The following is a 15,544-nucleotide window of genomic DNA, read 5'->3' as shown; positions in this document are numbered from 1 at the left end:
AGGCTTGTCTTCGGGTGTAGCCAATTTACCTATAGTTTATGAAGAATGAAGTTTAAGACAAGCCTTTATGAAAGATTAAAGAGATTATAGAGTTTAACCACGATGAATGCATAGTACCACCAACAGGGAAATTACTGAGCGCATTTACTGTGCTTAAACTTTTTACCATGTGATCAAATTACAAGCACTCATTTAAAAATGGTGAGAATATTATTTTGAATTTACTGGAGTAATGATGTCTTGGAAAGATTGTCTCTAGGCGAGCACTCTGTGGTCTCCTGACTCTAATAATAATACCGCTTTGCAAGAAAGCGGAAAGGTTACCAGAATCCCGAAGCTGCACTGACGTGCACTTTCACTCACTGCAGTTATTTATTTTAACCACAGCTTTATCTCTTCTTAATATCAAACAAGAGATTAAAGGCTTCCAGATGTATGGGAATTGTACAAGAATTCGGAACAGTCTCCAGGGAACAGGAACATGGCTGAGCGCACTGGAAAGTCAAGCCAGTTCTGTGGCATGGGAAATAATGCAGCTTGCAGGAAGACTGGGAGCCATGGGTGGGAAAGAGATGGGAGTTAAGTAATCCCATGCTGGAATGATCGTGGTTTACTGTGGACTTGCAGAAGGGCCACTAGGCTCCTTTAGTTGCATTTAAATGAGATCCCGCCCCCCAGGAGGGGAGAATGGCGTGCCAACAAGGGACGAGTCCTGATTGGCCTTTTCTCATTCCCAACCCTTTTTGTTCTTATGTTTTTGAAGGCATTTTTTTTTTTTGTTCTGTTCTACATAAATGTCAGTCAATAAAAGACCAGAGAATCATGCTGAAGTTGTTTTTATTATTATTTAAGAAATCAGATTATTTTTCAGATGCTGGTATTTGTTTTCTTCTCCTTTTTTTAATAATAAATAAATGACAGTTCCCCGATAAGGACTCCACGTGGCTGTGGCTGCAGTCATACACCAAGGGTTGTGTTCACAGTAAAGATGCTTTTGGAGTAGAACTGGGTTGTCTTTTGGCATTGGCTTACACACTTCTGCTTAAAGCCACGAAACAGATCAGTGGTCATATTAGACCTGCATAAATTCAAACAAGCTATACAGATATACAGACGTGTTCTCAGTTATTTAATTGAACCAGTTAAACCTCCATCCACACCCTGAAGTAGTTACCTATTCCACTGTACCCGTTAAACCTGGGGTGGAATTACCCTGCGGCACCGTGATTGGATACCCCTGTCCTAAGCGTTGCAGAGTCGATTGGAACAGTGTGATTCGCCATCGTTCGATAAGAAAGAAAAATAAATGGCTCTGCGGTGCTGAATATGAGAAAGTTACTCATCGCTAGAACACGTGTCGGCAGTTATAATGTGTGAAACAGGCAGAAACACGACCCTTAGATACAACATTGACAAAACCCCTGGGCTACGATACAGTGCACTTTATCCTTTAATGAACTGAAGGAATGTCTCTTTGAAATATCCATAGGAATCTCCTTGAATATGTAATTGGACCTGGCAGCACAGGTCTTGATAGCTGTTTCTGCACAATGAAAAGCAGGAATAAGGTATGGGAGAACAAAACCAAAAGGGTATTAATGCATAGGATCCTTTCACAGGCAGTTACAGCATTGTGATTTTAGGATGATACGCCATACATACCTCTTAATAGCCCATGTCATGTCATTTTGAAATGTAAAACTTACCCTAAATTAAAGGTAGCCTGGGCCCCACATGATTGTCTCGTTTTCATTGTATTACCAGCAGTAACGGTCACTTGATTTCTTGCTTGTGGCTCATTAATATTCACTCAGTTGAAATGTCTTGTTATTTGGCTGGAGAACAAAAGTGTAATATGGACCGTCTTACAAAATAAACCAGGTGCACCATTAAATTGCCTACTAAAGACGGGAGAGGATCGCTCTTCTGTGCAGTAGAGTGGGTAGTATCTATGTCAGACGTCATTTCTGTGTTGCCTGTGTATCGCAGCTTTTTAAACAGTCATTTATAAACTCCCAGCACAATTTCAAATCTAGAAAGCTATGCATACAGTATATATGCTATGCATCCCCCTCAGTCACTGTGTGCACAATCACACCATGTTAAATTTCCTATCTGTGTATCTATTTTGTAATGCATAGATGTTTTTTTTCAGTTTCTCGAAGTCCATGCACACAAACTGCTTCAAAATTTCTGAAAATGAAAATAAACAATTACGAGCGACAGGGATTTTTTTTTTAATTTAATTATTTCACAAATTAAAAATGAAGTTCCCGAAAAGCAGTGACAGTAAAGTGGAAAAGTCCGAGTCTGTATTTCTGCATGGTAAGTTGCTGATGTGCTTGCACAGTAAACCGGCTTGTTTAACTATTTCGGAAGGCAGCCAAAGGCTTGTACAGATCTTATTATTGAAGGGTCTTGTAAGTAAGTACTAAGAAAGCTGTCGCTGTAGCACAGGACCAGCATGCCTGTCTAGCTGGACAAGCACTAGCAAGCAGCCTTGTGTAAGCGCTTCCTGACTCTCTGTCCAGCTGCTATGAAGCACAGTTGCTCACTGCAATTACCCAGAAGAATAAAGGAAGACGCTGCCTTTGAAGTGCTGTGTGTGTAACCCCTGTGTCGACCTTCTCCCCTTCAGGCATGGCAGCTCCGGTTCAGTCACCTCATTGGATACGGTGCCAAGTATTACTCATACCTGATGTCTCGGGCTGTGGCCTCTATGGTGTGGAAAGAGAGCTTCATGAAGGATCCCTTTGACAGGTAAGACTCTTTATCAAGCGCCTCACCATCATCACATAACGTGAGCAAGAAGCAACGAGAAGCCTTCATCAGTGTGTTTATCAAGCGCCTCACCATCATCACATAACATGAGCAGGAAGCAACGAGAAGCCCTCATCAGTGTCTTTATCAAGCGCCTCACCATCATCACATAACATGAGCAGGAAGCAACGAGAAGTCTTCATCAGTGTCTTTATCAAGCGCCCCCCCATCATCACATAACGTGAGCAAGAAGCAACGAGAAGTCCTCATCAGTGTCTTTATCAAGCGCCCCCCCATCATCACATAACGTGAGCAAGAAGCAACGAGAAGTCCTCATCAGTGTCTTTATCAAGCGCCCCCCCATCATCACATAACATGAGCAAGAAGCAACGAGAAGTCCTCATCAGTGTCTTTATCAAGCGCCCCCCCATCATCACATAACGTGAGCAAGAAGCAACGAGAAGCCCTCATCAGTGTCTTTATCAAGCGCCCCCCCATCATCACATAACATGAGCAAGAAGCAACGAGAAGTCCTCATCAGTGTCTTTGTCAAGCGGGCCCCCCCATCATCACATAACATGAGCAGGAAGCAACGAGAAGTCCTCATCATTGTGTTTATCAAGCGCCCCCCCATCATCACATAACGTGAGCAAGAAGCAACGAGAAGCCCTCATCAGTGTCTTTATCAAGCGCCTCACCATCATCACATAACATGAGCAGGAAGCAACGAGAAGTCTTCATCAGTGTGTTTATCAAGCGCCCCCCCATCATCACATAACATGAGCAAGAAGCAACGAGAAGTCCTCATCAGTGTCTTTGTCAAGCGGGCCCCCCCATCATCACATAACATGAGCAGGAAGCAACGAGAAGTCTTCATCAGTGTGTTTATCAAGCGCCTCACCATCATCACATAACATGAGCAGGAAGCAACGAGAAGCCTTCATCAGTGTGTTTATCAAGCGCCTCACCATCATCACATAACATGAGCAGGAAGCAACGAGAAGCCCTCATCAGTGTGTTTATCAAGCGCCTCACCATCATCACATAACATGAGCCAACGAGAAGTCTTCATCAGTGTGTTTATGTTGTAAATTCTCTGCGTGACTTTGTTAAGGCAGGCATTGTTGCTCTCACTGTTGCTATAGCGTAATGTATGCTGCAGTAAACTTGACCCAAATAATGTATTTTTTTGCTTTAGGCCGGGCAACATTGGGAAGACATTAGGAAGAAGGCATACGTCATTGTTTGTACCTGCTGCTCTGTGCAGTGTGCAGCGCTCCCTCTATATGACTTGCACATGAAAAAAAAAGAGAAATATTGAAAATCAGTGATTTAGTGAAGGGCCCTTTTACAGTAAAATATAGTACCTGCACAGTTTACTGTCAACATGGCCTAACCGCGGATTAACGAATCTTGAATGATCCGGGGTGCATCGTACAGTAGTAAACAAATTAGAAAAAAAAAAAAGAACACTGTGCCAGTGTGTGTGGGTTTGAAAGTGAAACCAGGCGGGGCAGACACGACACAACATTGCTTTCTATTCTTACTGCTGCCTGCAAAGCATAGAGGTACATATCATTAACCTCGACCATGAAGAAAAACAGAGCAACGCACTTGTGACTTTGCAGATTGTGTTTGCAATTCTAAAATCAGCTTGTACACGTTGCATAACCATTCTTAGAAATCAAGGAATATGAAAGCAAAACATGTTGTTTTCCCCCAGACTGTCTGTCATGCTCTGTTTAAAGGAATATTGTACACCAAGGAAGGCTCTTGGAGAATGCGGGTGGTGTAATATGATCTCTTTCTGCCCTGCAGGGTAATGGGAGAGCGGTACCGCAGTGAGATGCTGGCACATGGTGGAGGAAAGGAACCCATGCTCATGGTTAAAGGTAGAACAATAAGAAGCTTGTCTCTTGGCTTGTCAACAGGAATGTATTTACACATCGCCTCTATTTAGGACACCGTTGGGTTGTTATAGTTTATAATTCCGTAGCTCAGCCTGTAATGTGATCAGATCAGCTCTGCTTCCATTAGCTGCGTGCAGTGATCACAAACGTGGCAGGAGTAAAAAAACAGAGCTGTTTTACTCCATCTGTGATTAGTTTGGACAAATAAGCTGTTCTGTAGGACTGTTTCCTTTTTAAGGACATGCCGTGTGATGTCCAAATGTTTTCCGTTCACCCCTGTAGGGAGTATCTCAATCCCTGCTGTGCATGGTAATCCACATGACAGACCATGTTTCTGAATTTGTTTGTGTGTTCAGGTTTCTCCTCAGGCCTTTTCAGCTGGGCGGGCCACCTGGCTAAGTGGCTGTCGCCGCCCATCTGAAAAACCCAGAGCTTCCCGCGTTGCAGGTGCTACTGTGCCTTCACGATAACGACTGATTGTGCGGCTAGCAGACTAGATCACTTGCGCATGCAAGGTGACAAAAGTCTCGGAACCACATGACAGCTGTGTTACGTCTTGACACTATATTTAACCAATCAGAGAGTTGAAGGGGTGGGTTTTGTTTTAAGCACTTTGAGAAGCTGAAACGTTAGGTGGGGGGGGGGATGGAAATAGCTTTTTTTACAGCAAGGAATTGGGTGGTATGATGTGCAAGCTCTGCCAGAAACACAAAAAAGATCTTCAGGGATGCTGGCGTGAATAGAGCCGTGTAGCCTGGGTATGAATTAGGGTGTGTTATTATTCATGATTCAAGCTGCCGTTCAAGTGGAGTGTGCTTTTATAGAATAATAACATTTGTTCTTTGCAATCACCGTAAGTGTTTACAAATACATTGCAGAACAGCTCATAAATCAACAAGCCACTGCTAATCCATGTGGAATTTCACCTTGTGTAACACTGCATGACTCCTGCAGTACAGTTATTTGGTATTACATATTTGAAGTGGTTTTACATTGAGAGACTTTCCATTGTTAAAAAAATAAATAAATAAAAAAGACTATTTGATAAGCTTGTAAGCCAGGCTCATGGCTCCATGCACAGCTGGCCGGATTCAGTGGAATGATGGAGAGAGCGTGGCTGACCGAAGTGTGAAGCCCTGTGTTCATGCACATGTCCAGTGCAGCACAGTATTTCGACCTGCCCGTATTCCCATACCCCTTGGGAATGCAGTGAAGTCAGCCTCCACTAATTCTGGGACACAGCGACTTCTCAGCAGGCTCGGGGTCAGTTCCTGTTTTCCAATTCCAGTTCCTTTTAAAAATCAATTTCCAATTCCAATTCCCATTTCTTCAAATCATGGTTGTTCAACTGCTTTTCATTTGGAGTCAATTTTAATTGACTAACAGCAACTTCCATTTGAGTGATTTGCTTAAACTGTAAGAAGCTCGTTTAACTGAAAGCTGCTAGTGGCAATGATGTGTTGGGCTTCATTAAAAGGGAATTGGAATTGATTTTTAAAATTGGAAATGGAACTGGCCCCAACTCAGGCCCCCAGGTTCGAAGTTGGGCCCCCAACCTCATTTCTGTTTTAATCTGAGTCAGACTGCAGGTGAGCGCCCATTCATTACGCCATTCTGCACTCATCCAGTTCCTGTTATTAAATACTTCAAACAGCCTGACTGCAATGCTAGCTGCTCTCACACTGCCAGTTCTTCTAGGTACAAAAATAAGTTATTGTATCAGCCGAGGCTGGGAGGGGCAGCAACAATAACACTGTGTAGTTTTTTTTTTGTTCCTGGGTAGTAAGTGTTATTTCCTAATTGTTTATGCCTCAAAAGTAAACAAAATGGCTATTATTCCCCACAGACTTTGCTTTTGTGACCAGGACAGTGATATTTCAAAATATCACTATTTCCAATGGGCAAACGGGCAAATGTGTGTCTTTTTGTTCACATAAAGTCAGAAAAAAACAACATATGAATCCAAATTAACATGTATTTATACTAAAGTAATACAAAAATGACTACAAAAGATTTATAAGTGAGTAGTTTTTTGAGATTTACGATTATACTGTAAATACTTCCCATTGGAAATAGTGATATTTTGAAATATCACTGTCCTGGTCACAAAAGCAAAGTTTGTGGGGAATAATAGCCATTTTCTATACTTTTGAGGCATAAGCAATTAGGAAATAACACTTACTACCCAGGAACAAAAATTGTGTTACATAGTGTAATAATTCAGTTCGATTTTTCTTCTTCGGAAGTGTTTGTACTGGGTTTTGATCTGTGTAAATATTTGTTGAAATCATAAAGCAATATGCCACTTTGAGCTTAGAGGAAACCCTAGCTTGTGTTTAATCACCCCTCCATTCATGATAACCTCAAAGCAGGGAAAATAAGCTCAAACTAAAAGCACAGCTCTGTTTGTTTGCCTCAGTGACAGCTCGGCACTCCATTACCTTGGGGAAGGCGATGACCTAAGCTAGCTGGCAATCGGGAATGCCACATGAAAGCAATTCATTTGTTTTTCCTAATGCTTGTGTGCAAAGGCAGTTCAAGGCAAGGCAGTACCCTAATAATAGGTTTAAACAACTTCACAGAGACCCAAGAAGTTCAGAAGCAGCCATTCGAACTGCTCTGGGAGGCAGGTAAAGTGGTAATTACCAAGCCCCTCCACGCATTGTTCACAGCGGCATCGTGCGTTAGTAAGTGCTGGTGAAAAGCCAATAAGAGGAATAGATGGGCATGGGCAATGTATAGAGAAAATACAGAGTGCAATGTGGAATTCATGAGAGGGGTTTTTATTTGCAATGAAATTCCAGGGGACCACCTAAAAGTGGTCTATGACAAGTTGGGGTGGGAACTATTTTAACAATGTGTAACTGTGAAAAAATGATATATTCATTATATATTCATATTGTATATATTCATTGTTATAGTCCAGGGCGATTCGTGAGCAATGCACCATAGGTACAGAGAACATCTCAGAATATGCAAAAAGTATCCTTGCTAGTGTAAATCAAAGAATGACCTTGTAATGTCGGTTTGTTCGGCATAACGCACCTTTTATGGAACTAGCCTGCTGTAGTTCAGGGTACAGTATTTGTAAAGGTATTTATTATTATTATTATTATTATTATTATTAATAATAATAATAATAATAATAATAATAATAATAATAATAATAATAATAATACATTTTGTTATATAGTGCCTAAAAGCAATCATCTCAGAGCGCTGAAGATAAATTCAACAAGATCAATAACACATAGAAACAAAAACAGAAACAAGGAAAATGAATCATAAAAATGCCTTTCTAAAAAAGGAAGTTTTTAAGCTAGATTTAAAAACACTCAAAGTTGTTGAATCCCTGATCTATAACGGAATAGATTTCCGCAGTTTTGGGGCATGGCAACAGAAGGCCCTGTCGCCCATAGAGCGCAGGCGAGCAGAAGGGACACACAGCAGTCTAAGATCGGCGGAGCGGAAGATGCGAGTGGGTAGGCAGCCAGTGCAAGGCCTCCAGCACAAGTGTAGTATGATCCCTAGAGCGTGACCTGTACAAAATTCTAGCTGCAGAATTCTGAACATATTGAAATTGATGAGAACACTATTAGAGACACCAGCGAGCAGGGCATTAAATTATCAATCCTAGAGAAAACAAACTTTATTCTTTCTGTACACCCATATATTAATCATTACTCCTGGCTGGGGAAAAGACACCTTGCTAACGCAGAAACAAGGAGACTCCTAATGGCTTCATACAGGACAGCCCAAACAAGTCTTTCAGGGATAGTCTCTAGGTAAACAGAGCATAAAGGTGTGGCATAAAACAGATCAACAAACATTTTCAGCAGGATATATTGAAAGAATCAGATACGCCCATGCTTTGATATATGCCTTTGATGAAAAACAGATTACTGTCCCTTGGGCCTTAATTATGCGCAACACAAGGTATTTGTTTGAATTGCACTGTGGACGGGTATCACAGCAAGGCGTGTCGTTGCTGGCACCGTTGAAAGATAGGCGTGCATCCAGCACACAGGAGAGCAGTGACAGTGTTTCAGCTGAGGAGTGCAACGTGAGGCTGAGCTGTTTAAACTTTCACCCAAAAACGATGTCCTGACTTCCTTTGGGGCGGATTCAATTTGGAATGCCTCCTCCAGGGGGATTTTGCGAGTGCTTTATTGCTAAGCTGTAATTAAAATATTAATCTTAAAATATGAATCCTTTCCATGTCACCAGCCAGCAAAAGGGTTTTCTACCGCTGTGTTTGTGCATGTTATTTTTGTAGTCTGACCATGCTTATGGTTATCTATGTATTTCCCATAGTTTACCCTGGTTTGCCATGTTTCTGAATATGCGTTACCATACCTCGCTATTCTTGACACTGCTTTACCATGCTTTCTCTATGGTTTGCTACGTTTTGCTGTGTTTTTGCTATTGTAAGAATTTCTAAAGGATCTACTGACTGACTTGATTAAGCCTTAAATTATTGTAGCAAGACACAATGGCGTGAAAGTTCCTAACAAAGTTAGAAAATTCTGTTCCTTGGAACAAAATAATGCTTTTACTATTTGTGTTAAGAGAAATAAATGAACTGCATTCCCATAAAACACTCAGTGATAAATGGCAAACAGTACATGTTTTGAGTAACAATGGCCTTTGTATCCACAGATTGGCAAGTATTTTCAAATCCATTGTGCAATGTTGTACAAAAATCTAATCAAGCAATAAATAAGCACCTACTTGCCCTACTGTTTTTACACAATAAGTCTGATGAAAATAATTGCATATGAGCCTGAAAATGAGAAATGCAAATTAATCAGAAAACCTAAAAATCCTAATGTTATCAAATATAAATGTGTGCCCACAGTGGTACGCAGTGCTGGTTTTATATGTGAGTGTGTGTGTGTGTCTGCGTGAATGTGTTTGGAGATTTTACAAAGCATCTGGGAAGTTTATGGGATTGAGTTACTTTGAAACTGTTTCGAGACAGGGATGTGCAAACAATGAACACAAACCACACGTAAAAGCATTCTTAACTGTTGAATGTTTTTTTTTTTTTTTTTTTTTTTTGGGGGGGGGGGGGGGTGTTAGCTTTCTAAAGAGCTTCCTTTGCAATAATCTTATAATTGGCTGTCTGTGCTGGCAGCACATGCAAAGGCAGTCGCTTGCAGCAGCCTCTTTCCTAGATTGTTCACTGTTATCAGCTGGAGATCAAGCATAAGAATCTCCCAGAGGAACGGAGTGGAATATGACAGGGCACACATTGTTTATCGCCATGACAACAATCTGTTAGCTGGATGTTTGCAGCTTCCAAAACACTGCCCTGGAAAGTAAACTTTTCAGAACTGCATAGTTTTCAGTCATGACCCACTTTCCAGAGTGGAGAGTCTAGAATCCAAAACTGGTCTCCAACATCCTTAAAAAAAATAACTAAAAAACAAACTAGTAAAACTCACCACGCTTAGATTAGCAAAACATTCTTAGACTGTGCTTTGTATTAATGATGAAAAGTGCAAGATATTGTTAATGTAATCCAAAGACAGATTGCTAATATTTTGCAATAGGTTATAAACAGCAAATACATATATGAATAAGGAAGGTGTTGAGTGGCTTGGATTAAGAAGTCTGCAGTCTGGGTTCAGCTACACAGTCTGTTAAATACTGACATTGACATACCAAGGTGAGGTCCCCAATAGCTGCACACCAACAAAGGATTGGTGCAGTTTGCAGACTGTCAGGCTTTTAAACAAGCTTTTATAAATTAGTTTGGCAAAAAAATAGTTTGATCAGTGCACTGATCTCATTGTGCTGTGCGCATGGCTTGCACTGGTTTTAAAAGAAAGCATTGTGTGCATCCCGTCAGACACCGTCCAGACTGCCAAGCAAACATTTCAAATCACAGCCGACAGGCTGTGTGTACGTGAACGTAGCTCTCGCGCTGTCAGTGGGGTAATCGCAGGCGATTTGTGGGTTTCAGCGCAGCGAGGAACTTCAAAGCAGCACCACACAAGAGCCGCAGGCAGGGGTGCGACTGACAGCATGAGATCCTCAGCTCTGATATAACACGGACACAGCGCTCGCTTCGTACAGTTGCAGCCCCCGCTCGCTCAGTCTAACGGCTTTGGGAGATCCTTTATCACCGTCTCAGGAAGCTTTGGGGAAAGTACCCCTACGCTAAACCACTGGCGAGACTTTTTGTGCTAGGTTTGAGGTGCGTGTGTGGTAGATGTGACTTGCAGAAAGGAGGGGAGGCAGCCAGATTATTTATACTGGCAGCTGTACAAGGGGAAGTGAAATCACTTCAAAGGCATAGTAAAGTGGAATGGTTAGGCTGGTGTCTGTTTAGTTCAAGAGCTACCAGCCAAGAGCTTGACACACAAAGCTGTTCCCAGCACAGCACAGGTTCTTTGTTCATTTTTTAAATCCCTATTAAAAGGACTTAAAAAGAAAACTACGCTTTCTGTAGTCAGTAGAGATTTCTCACCAGCCCCTTTGGGGTAAAGCTCCGGGCAGTTGTGCACAGTTCAAGTGTCACAATCCTCTGCTGCTGTCATCTTCCCTGTATCTGTCACGAGTCTTGTAGGCCTGTGCTTGGACGGATCAGTAGCTGTCTTCAGTTGTGTATGCTGCTCCTTAAAGACATTAGACGCAGTGGTCCTGGGCTCATATTCTTTGTAAAAAGTAAAGTGGCCACGCCTGTGCATTACAGTTAGTGCTGTAACTACTTTAGGACATGGATGGTTTTATTGGCTGGAGCAAAGACCTGGACTAGAAGAGCTAACGTTGCCCACATCAGTGATTTTATTTCAGCATTACTGTTTTGATTAAAACTGTTCTTGCCTCTCTCTCAGTGCTTACAGATGCTCCTAGTTTAATATTCTTTGTGTTTGATAGCGAAAACCAGCAGGGGTTCCCTTCCACACACTCTTTAACAGCATCCAGTAATTATAGTTCCCTACATAAAGGTTAAATGTTGTGAAAAGAGTGGAGCTGCATAAGAGAAACTCTGTATTAAAGGTGTAATGCCCACGGCATTAACGTGCCGGCAGATTGAGTGTATATCTCTTTAAACGATGGGGCTCTTTACGCTAACATGGATGTTTTGGGTGCACAGTGCTTTACACTGCAGCTCGTTTGGTTTTGCATGTGGTGTTGAGGGAGTCTGGTTCTGGATAGAAACGTAAGCAGACCGTCATTTAAACTGCTGGGATCGTTGAGGCGCTGCTGTTTATTTATCAGGGGTTTTTCCCCCAATGTTATTGTAATTTATTTAGTTCATTGTTAATGTGGAGCAACAGAATGGCTTAAAAGTTGGGTCCTGTAATTATAGACACAGAAGTTGCTCAGCCACCTTATTCTAAAGCAGAATGTCGATTTGTTTTAGTTGACCAGTCTCTCGTGTACAATGTGTTCTCGTTGCAGGCGTGTATTAGTCTCCAGGTGAAATGTGTTCTCATTGCAGGCATGCTCCAGAAGATCCCCTCGACTGCCGAATTTGTGGATGCCTTGGTGTCGGATTTGGACCCTGATTTTGAAAGCTTCCTCATGGATTCCGAGTGAATGGATTTCCACGCACTCCTGCCCTCCGTATCAAGTGAAGTCCTGAACAATCACACGTCGCCCATGGCAGGAAAGTTAGGCTTCCCACTGTCATTCACACTGGCCAGTACTTTCCTTTTCCTCAATTTCAATTCATAGAAATAATAATAATTGAGAAGTGTTTCCTATGGAACCACTGGCATCTTTTTAAAAACTTCTGCCATAAAAAAAGACTAGCATAATAACATTGTGCTCTGCTCTAGGACTGAGAATTGCAATTAACATGTGACTGCTGTTCTAATACAGAGTGTTTCTATAAGGTCTGCCTCACTGAAAGGATGCCAGTGTTCATGAGTTTGTGAGTTCATCTACATTTACAGTAATATATTAGTGTTGCCTTTTCTGCATATGGGAGTCAAGGCAGACCCAGTCCATATTGCAAATAAGGTTTTATATTCCATTTCACGAAGGTGACTCCTATTGCATAGCAGTTCGATCTATTCCTGGTTTTACTAGTAGTTTAATAAGACACACCTGAGCTGGTTACCTATATACTGGGGCTAATCCAGCTCATATTAAAACCTGTAATGGGTGGAACTGCTATGCAATTGGGGTCATATTGCCATCCCTGGAAAAACCAATTTACTACAATTAAGAGGATCTCAACTGGAAAAGGTGTTATAGTTGGCTGGGCAGTTTAGTGAAATGTTATCTGAAACCGTGTTCGCAATCTTTTCCCACGTGAGATTGTGAAGTTTGTCACAAACATCCAGCCAGCCAAGTTCATTCTCATGTAGGCAGGTCGAAGTCCCCAGCTTCTTTCTCGTCATAGTACAGTAGCCGCCGTGTAAGGATACTGATTTCAGAGTGACCTAACCATCTTCACAGAGAGCTCATGAAAGGTGAGGCACCTCACAGGTAGCTTGTTCTTGTAACTTACCCAGGTGACAGGTTTTTAAGAAGTGCTCATCTCGTGAATATTTCAAGCTACGACCAGCACACTGTTTAACCAACTTCATACTTGCAAACTCATGTGATTTATAAAACAAATCAAAAGACCTTGTATACTTTGCACAGCTTGACCTGGTTTCTTTGTTTTTTATGAAGTTATGGATGATAAACCTACTCAGAACCGTCATAACTTCTAAAGAGTCATTGTCACAAATGCTTTGTTGCTGTATTGAGGAAGCTTTATTCGATAGATTCGATGTCCAGCAGTTGGTTGTCAAGGGAAATGCCAGGATTGTAAAGAAGCTGTCTCTTGAAATGGCTTGAATCTAAAGAGAAATGAGCTCTGTTTATTCTGACCAGTATAATGAATGCAGACTTGGTTTCAGGCTTTGCTCAAGAGTTCACAGATACATATGTGTGTGTTTAAAAGAAGATGTAAATGTGTTTCCATTGAAAGCCAATAAAAATGGAAGGTATAAATCTTTGTCAGGGAGGATCGGCTCCTCTCCATACAGGACCATGTGTGTCTACTGAAAGAGTCAGGTTCAATCCAGATACCTGGACAGGGAGGATCGCCTCCTCTCCATACAGGACCATGTGTGTCTACTGAAAGAGTCAGGTTCAATCCAGATACCTGGACAGGGAGGATCGCCTCCTCTCCATACAGGACCATGTGTGTCTCCTGAAAGAGTCAGGTTCAATCCAGATACCTGGACAGGGAGGATCGCCTCCTCTCCATACAGGACCATGTGTGTCTACTGAAAGACCAGTTGGGCAATATAGCAATAAAGCTATGAAAACCCTTGACTGAGTGGGACCTGTAGCAATCTGCAGAACCCAGCATTTCCTGTCTTGCTCCACTATTTGTTTGCTCACCCAGCGAACCTAAATCTTCAGAACACGTCTTCTGCACCAATTCAGAATGCATACCTTCTTTTTCAGCTTTTCAAATGGATCCAGAATGGAAGTGTTAGTTCCATCTCTTCTCACTGTTTGTCCAGACACTATAAAAATTCTAGTGTCCTGAACCTTTCTGGTTTAGTAGACAATAGCAGTCTGTACTTGAAACCTCTAAGAAATCGCTCGTGTCTGTTTCCCTTGTTTATATGTACAAATGCTTGCTTTGTTTTTTCTTCACAAAACTGATTTACAAACCAGTGTCCCAACTTGACGCGCACACATTTCTGAGCAGGCCACATTAAAGAAATCTGTATCTATGTGAAAGTACTTGAACACAACTCCCAAAGGAACTCTTTATTATGTCTTTTTATGTCAAGAACAAAAGACCACCAGCATTGTTATTCTGCCCTGATGGTTTCCAGAGGAAATAAATACAAGTATACTCCTATAAAACAAAGCCAACAGTAAAGTAGACAGGGTTTTTGTTAGATTAATTTAGTCTGTTTTGGATAGATAGTTAAAAGGATATCTATTGATGTCAATGTAAATAGTTCTAGTGCCAGATATACACAGTAGATCTACAGAGGCACAGCCCAGAGTATGTGTTTATTTTGAATATGTGTTTCTTGGTTACAGCTTTGAAAAAAATAAATGGTTGGAGTGTATGGTTACCCAAGATCTGTTGCTTGTCTTTATGTACATTGTTAATTATTACAACAACATATCATTTCAGGGAGTACAGTATTCAAGTTCTGGAGAAAGTGGATTTAACTGGGAACCCTTATGTGCTGGTAGTATCTGCCTGTCTGTCAGTAACTGTATTGCTTTTACAACAGCCTTCACAATGCTTTAGTCACACTCCTGGCTTCCTAAAGGTGTGTCAGATTGCATGTGACTATATGCGGTAAACTCCATTTATAGCAGTCTCTTTTACCTTTTAGGTACAGTGGGTTCCGTGTAAATCTGCGGCACCTCGAGGCACGGCACGGTACACCGCGGCTATCATGCGGTGCCGCTTGACGTGTAAAAGCAATACTTTCTATATCCAGTGGGGTGTGCCAGACCGCTTTCTGGAACTGAATGGGCTGGATACCGATTTTCCTTCATGAGATGATTTGTGCTGAGGGTTTTGTTTAACACTGCCTCCCTCTCTTGGGTATTTAACAAACGTAGGCGACTGCCTTTTTAAAAAGAATTTGTTCATCGACGAGACTATGAAAGCAAAATAAAAATCTGTATCAGAAAAGCTTTCCGCTACTTTAAATGCTAATTGAATTGAACTGTGTGATTGAGCGTGTGGCTCTCTCCAAGCCTGTGTTCATTAAAACCAGTAGCCAGCCATGTTTTCATTATATCACTGGCAATACCGTGTTTCACAACGTGCTGCCAGTAACATGACTGAATGAATAAAAGTTACAGTTCTGCTGGCAGGAGATGGATAATTTGTTTTAATAAATCAGAAGTAAGCCAAGTAGAGAGAAAAAAAGGGGTTT

At 41.6% G+C, this 15,544-nt stretch overlaps 1 protein-coding gene across 2 annotated transcripts in view; it reads left to right on the top strand.

Moving 5' to 3' along the window:
• mipepa (mitochondrial intermediate peptidase a) overlaps nt 1-15,404 on the top strand; it is a 44,000-nt gene extending 28,596 nt beyond the window's left edge. The window contains exons 17-19 of one of the 2 annotated variants that reach the window (XM_041233118.1): nt 2,639-2,760; nt 4,579-4,652; nt 12,124-15,404. In XM_041233118.1, the coding sequence (XP_041089052.1) occupies nt 2,639-2,760; nt 4,579-4,652; nt 12,124-12,221 (294 nt within the window). In that variant the 3' untranslated portion in view covers nt 12,222-15,404. The remainder of the gene's footprint in view (nt 1-2,638; nt 2,761-4,578; nt 4,653-12,123) is intronic. The other variant, XM_041233119.1, reaches the window with a different exon arrangement.
• Nucleotides 15,405-15,544: the final 140 nt, after the last annotated feature.

This window comes from Polyodon spathula, chromosome 30, assembly GCF_017654505.1.
Source record: "Polyodon spathula isolate WHYD16114869_AA chromosome 30, ASM1765450v1, whole genome shotgun sequence".
Taxonomy (NCBI): domain Eukaryota; kingdom Metazoa; phylum Chordata; class Actinopteri; order Acipenseriformes; family Polyodontidae; genus Polyodon; species Polyodon spathula.
This window is presented reverse-complemented; position numbering and strand designations above follow the sequence as displayed.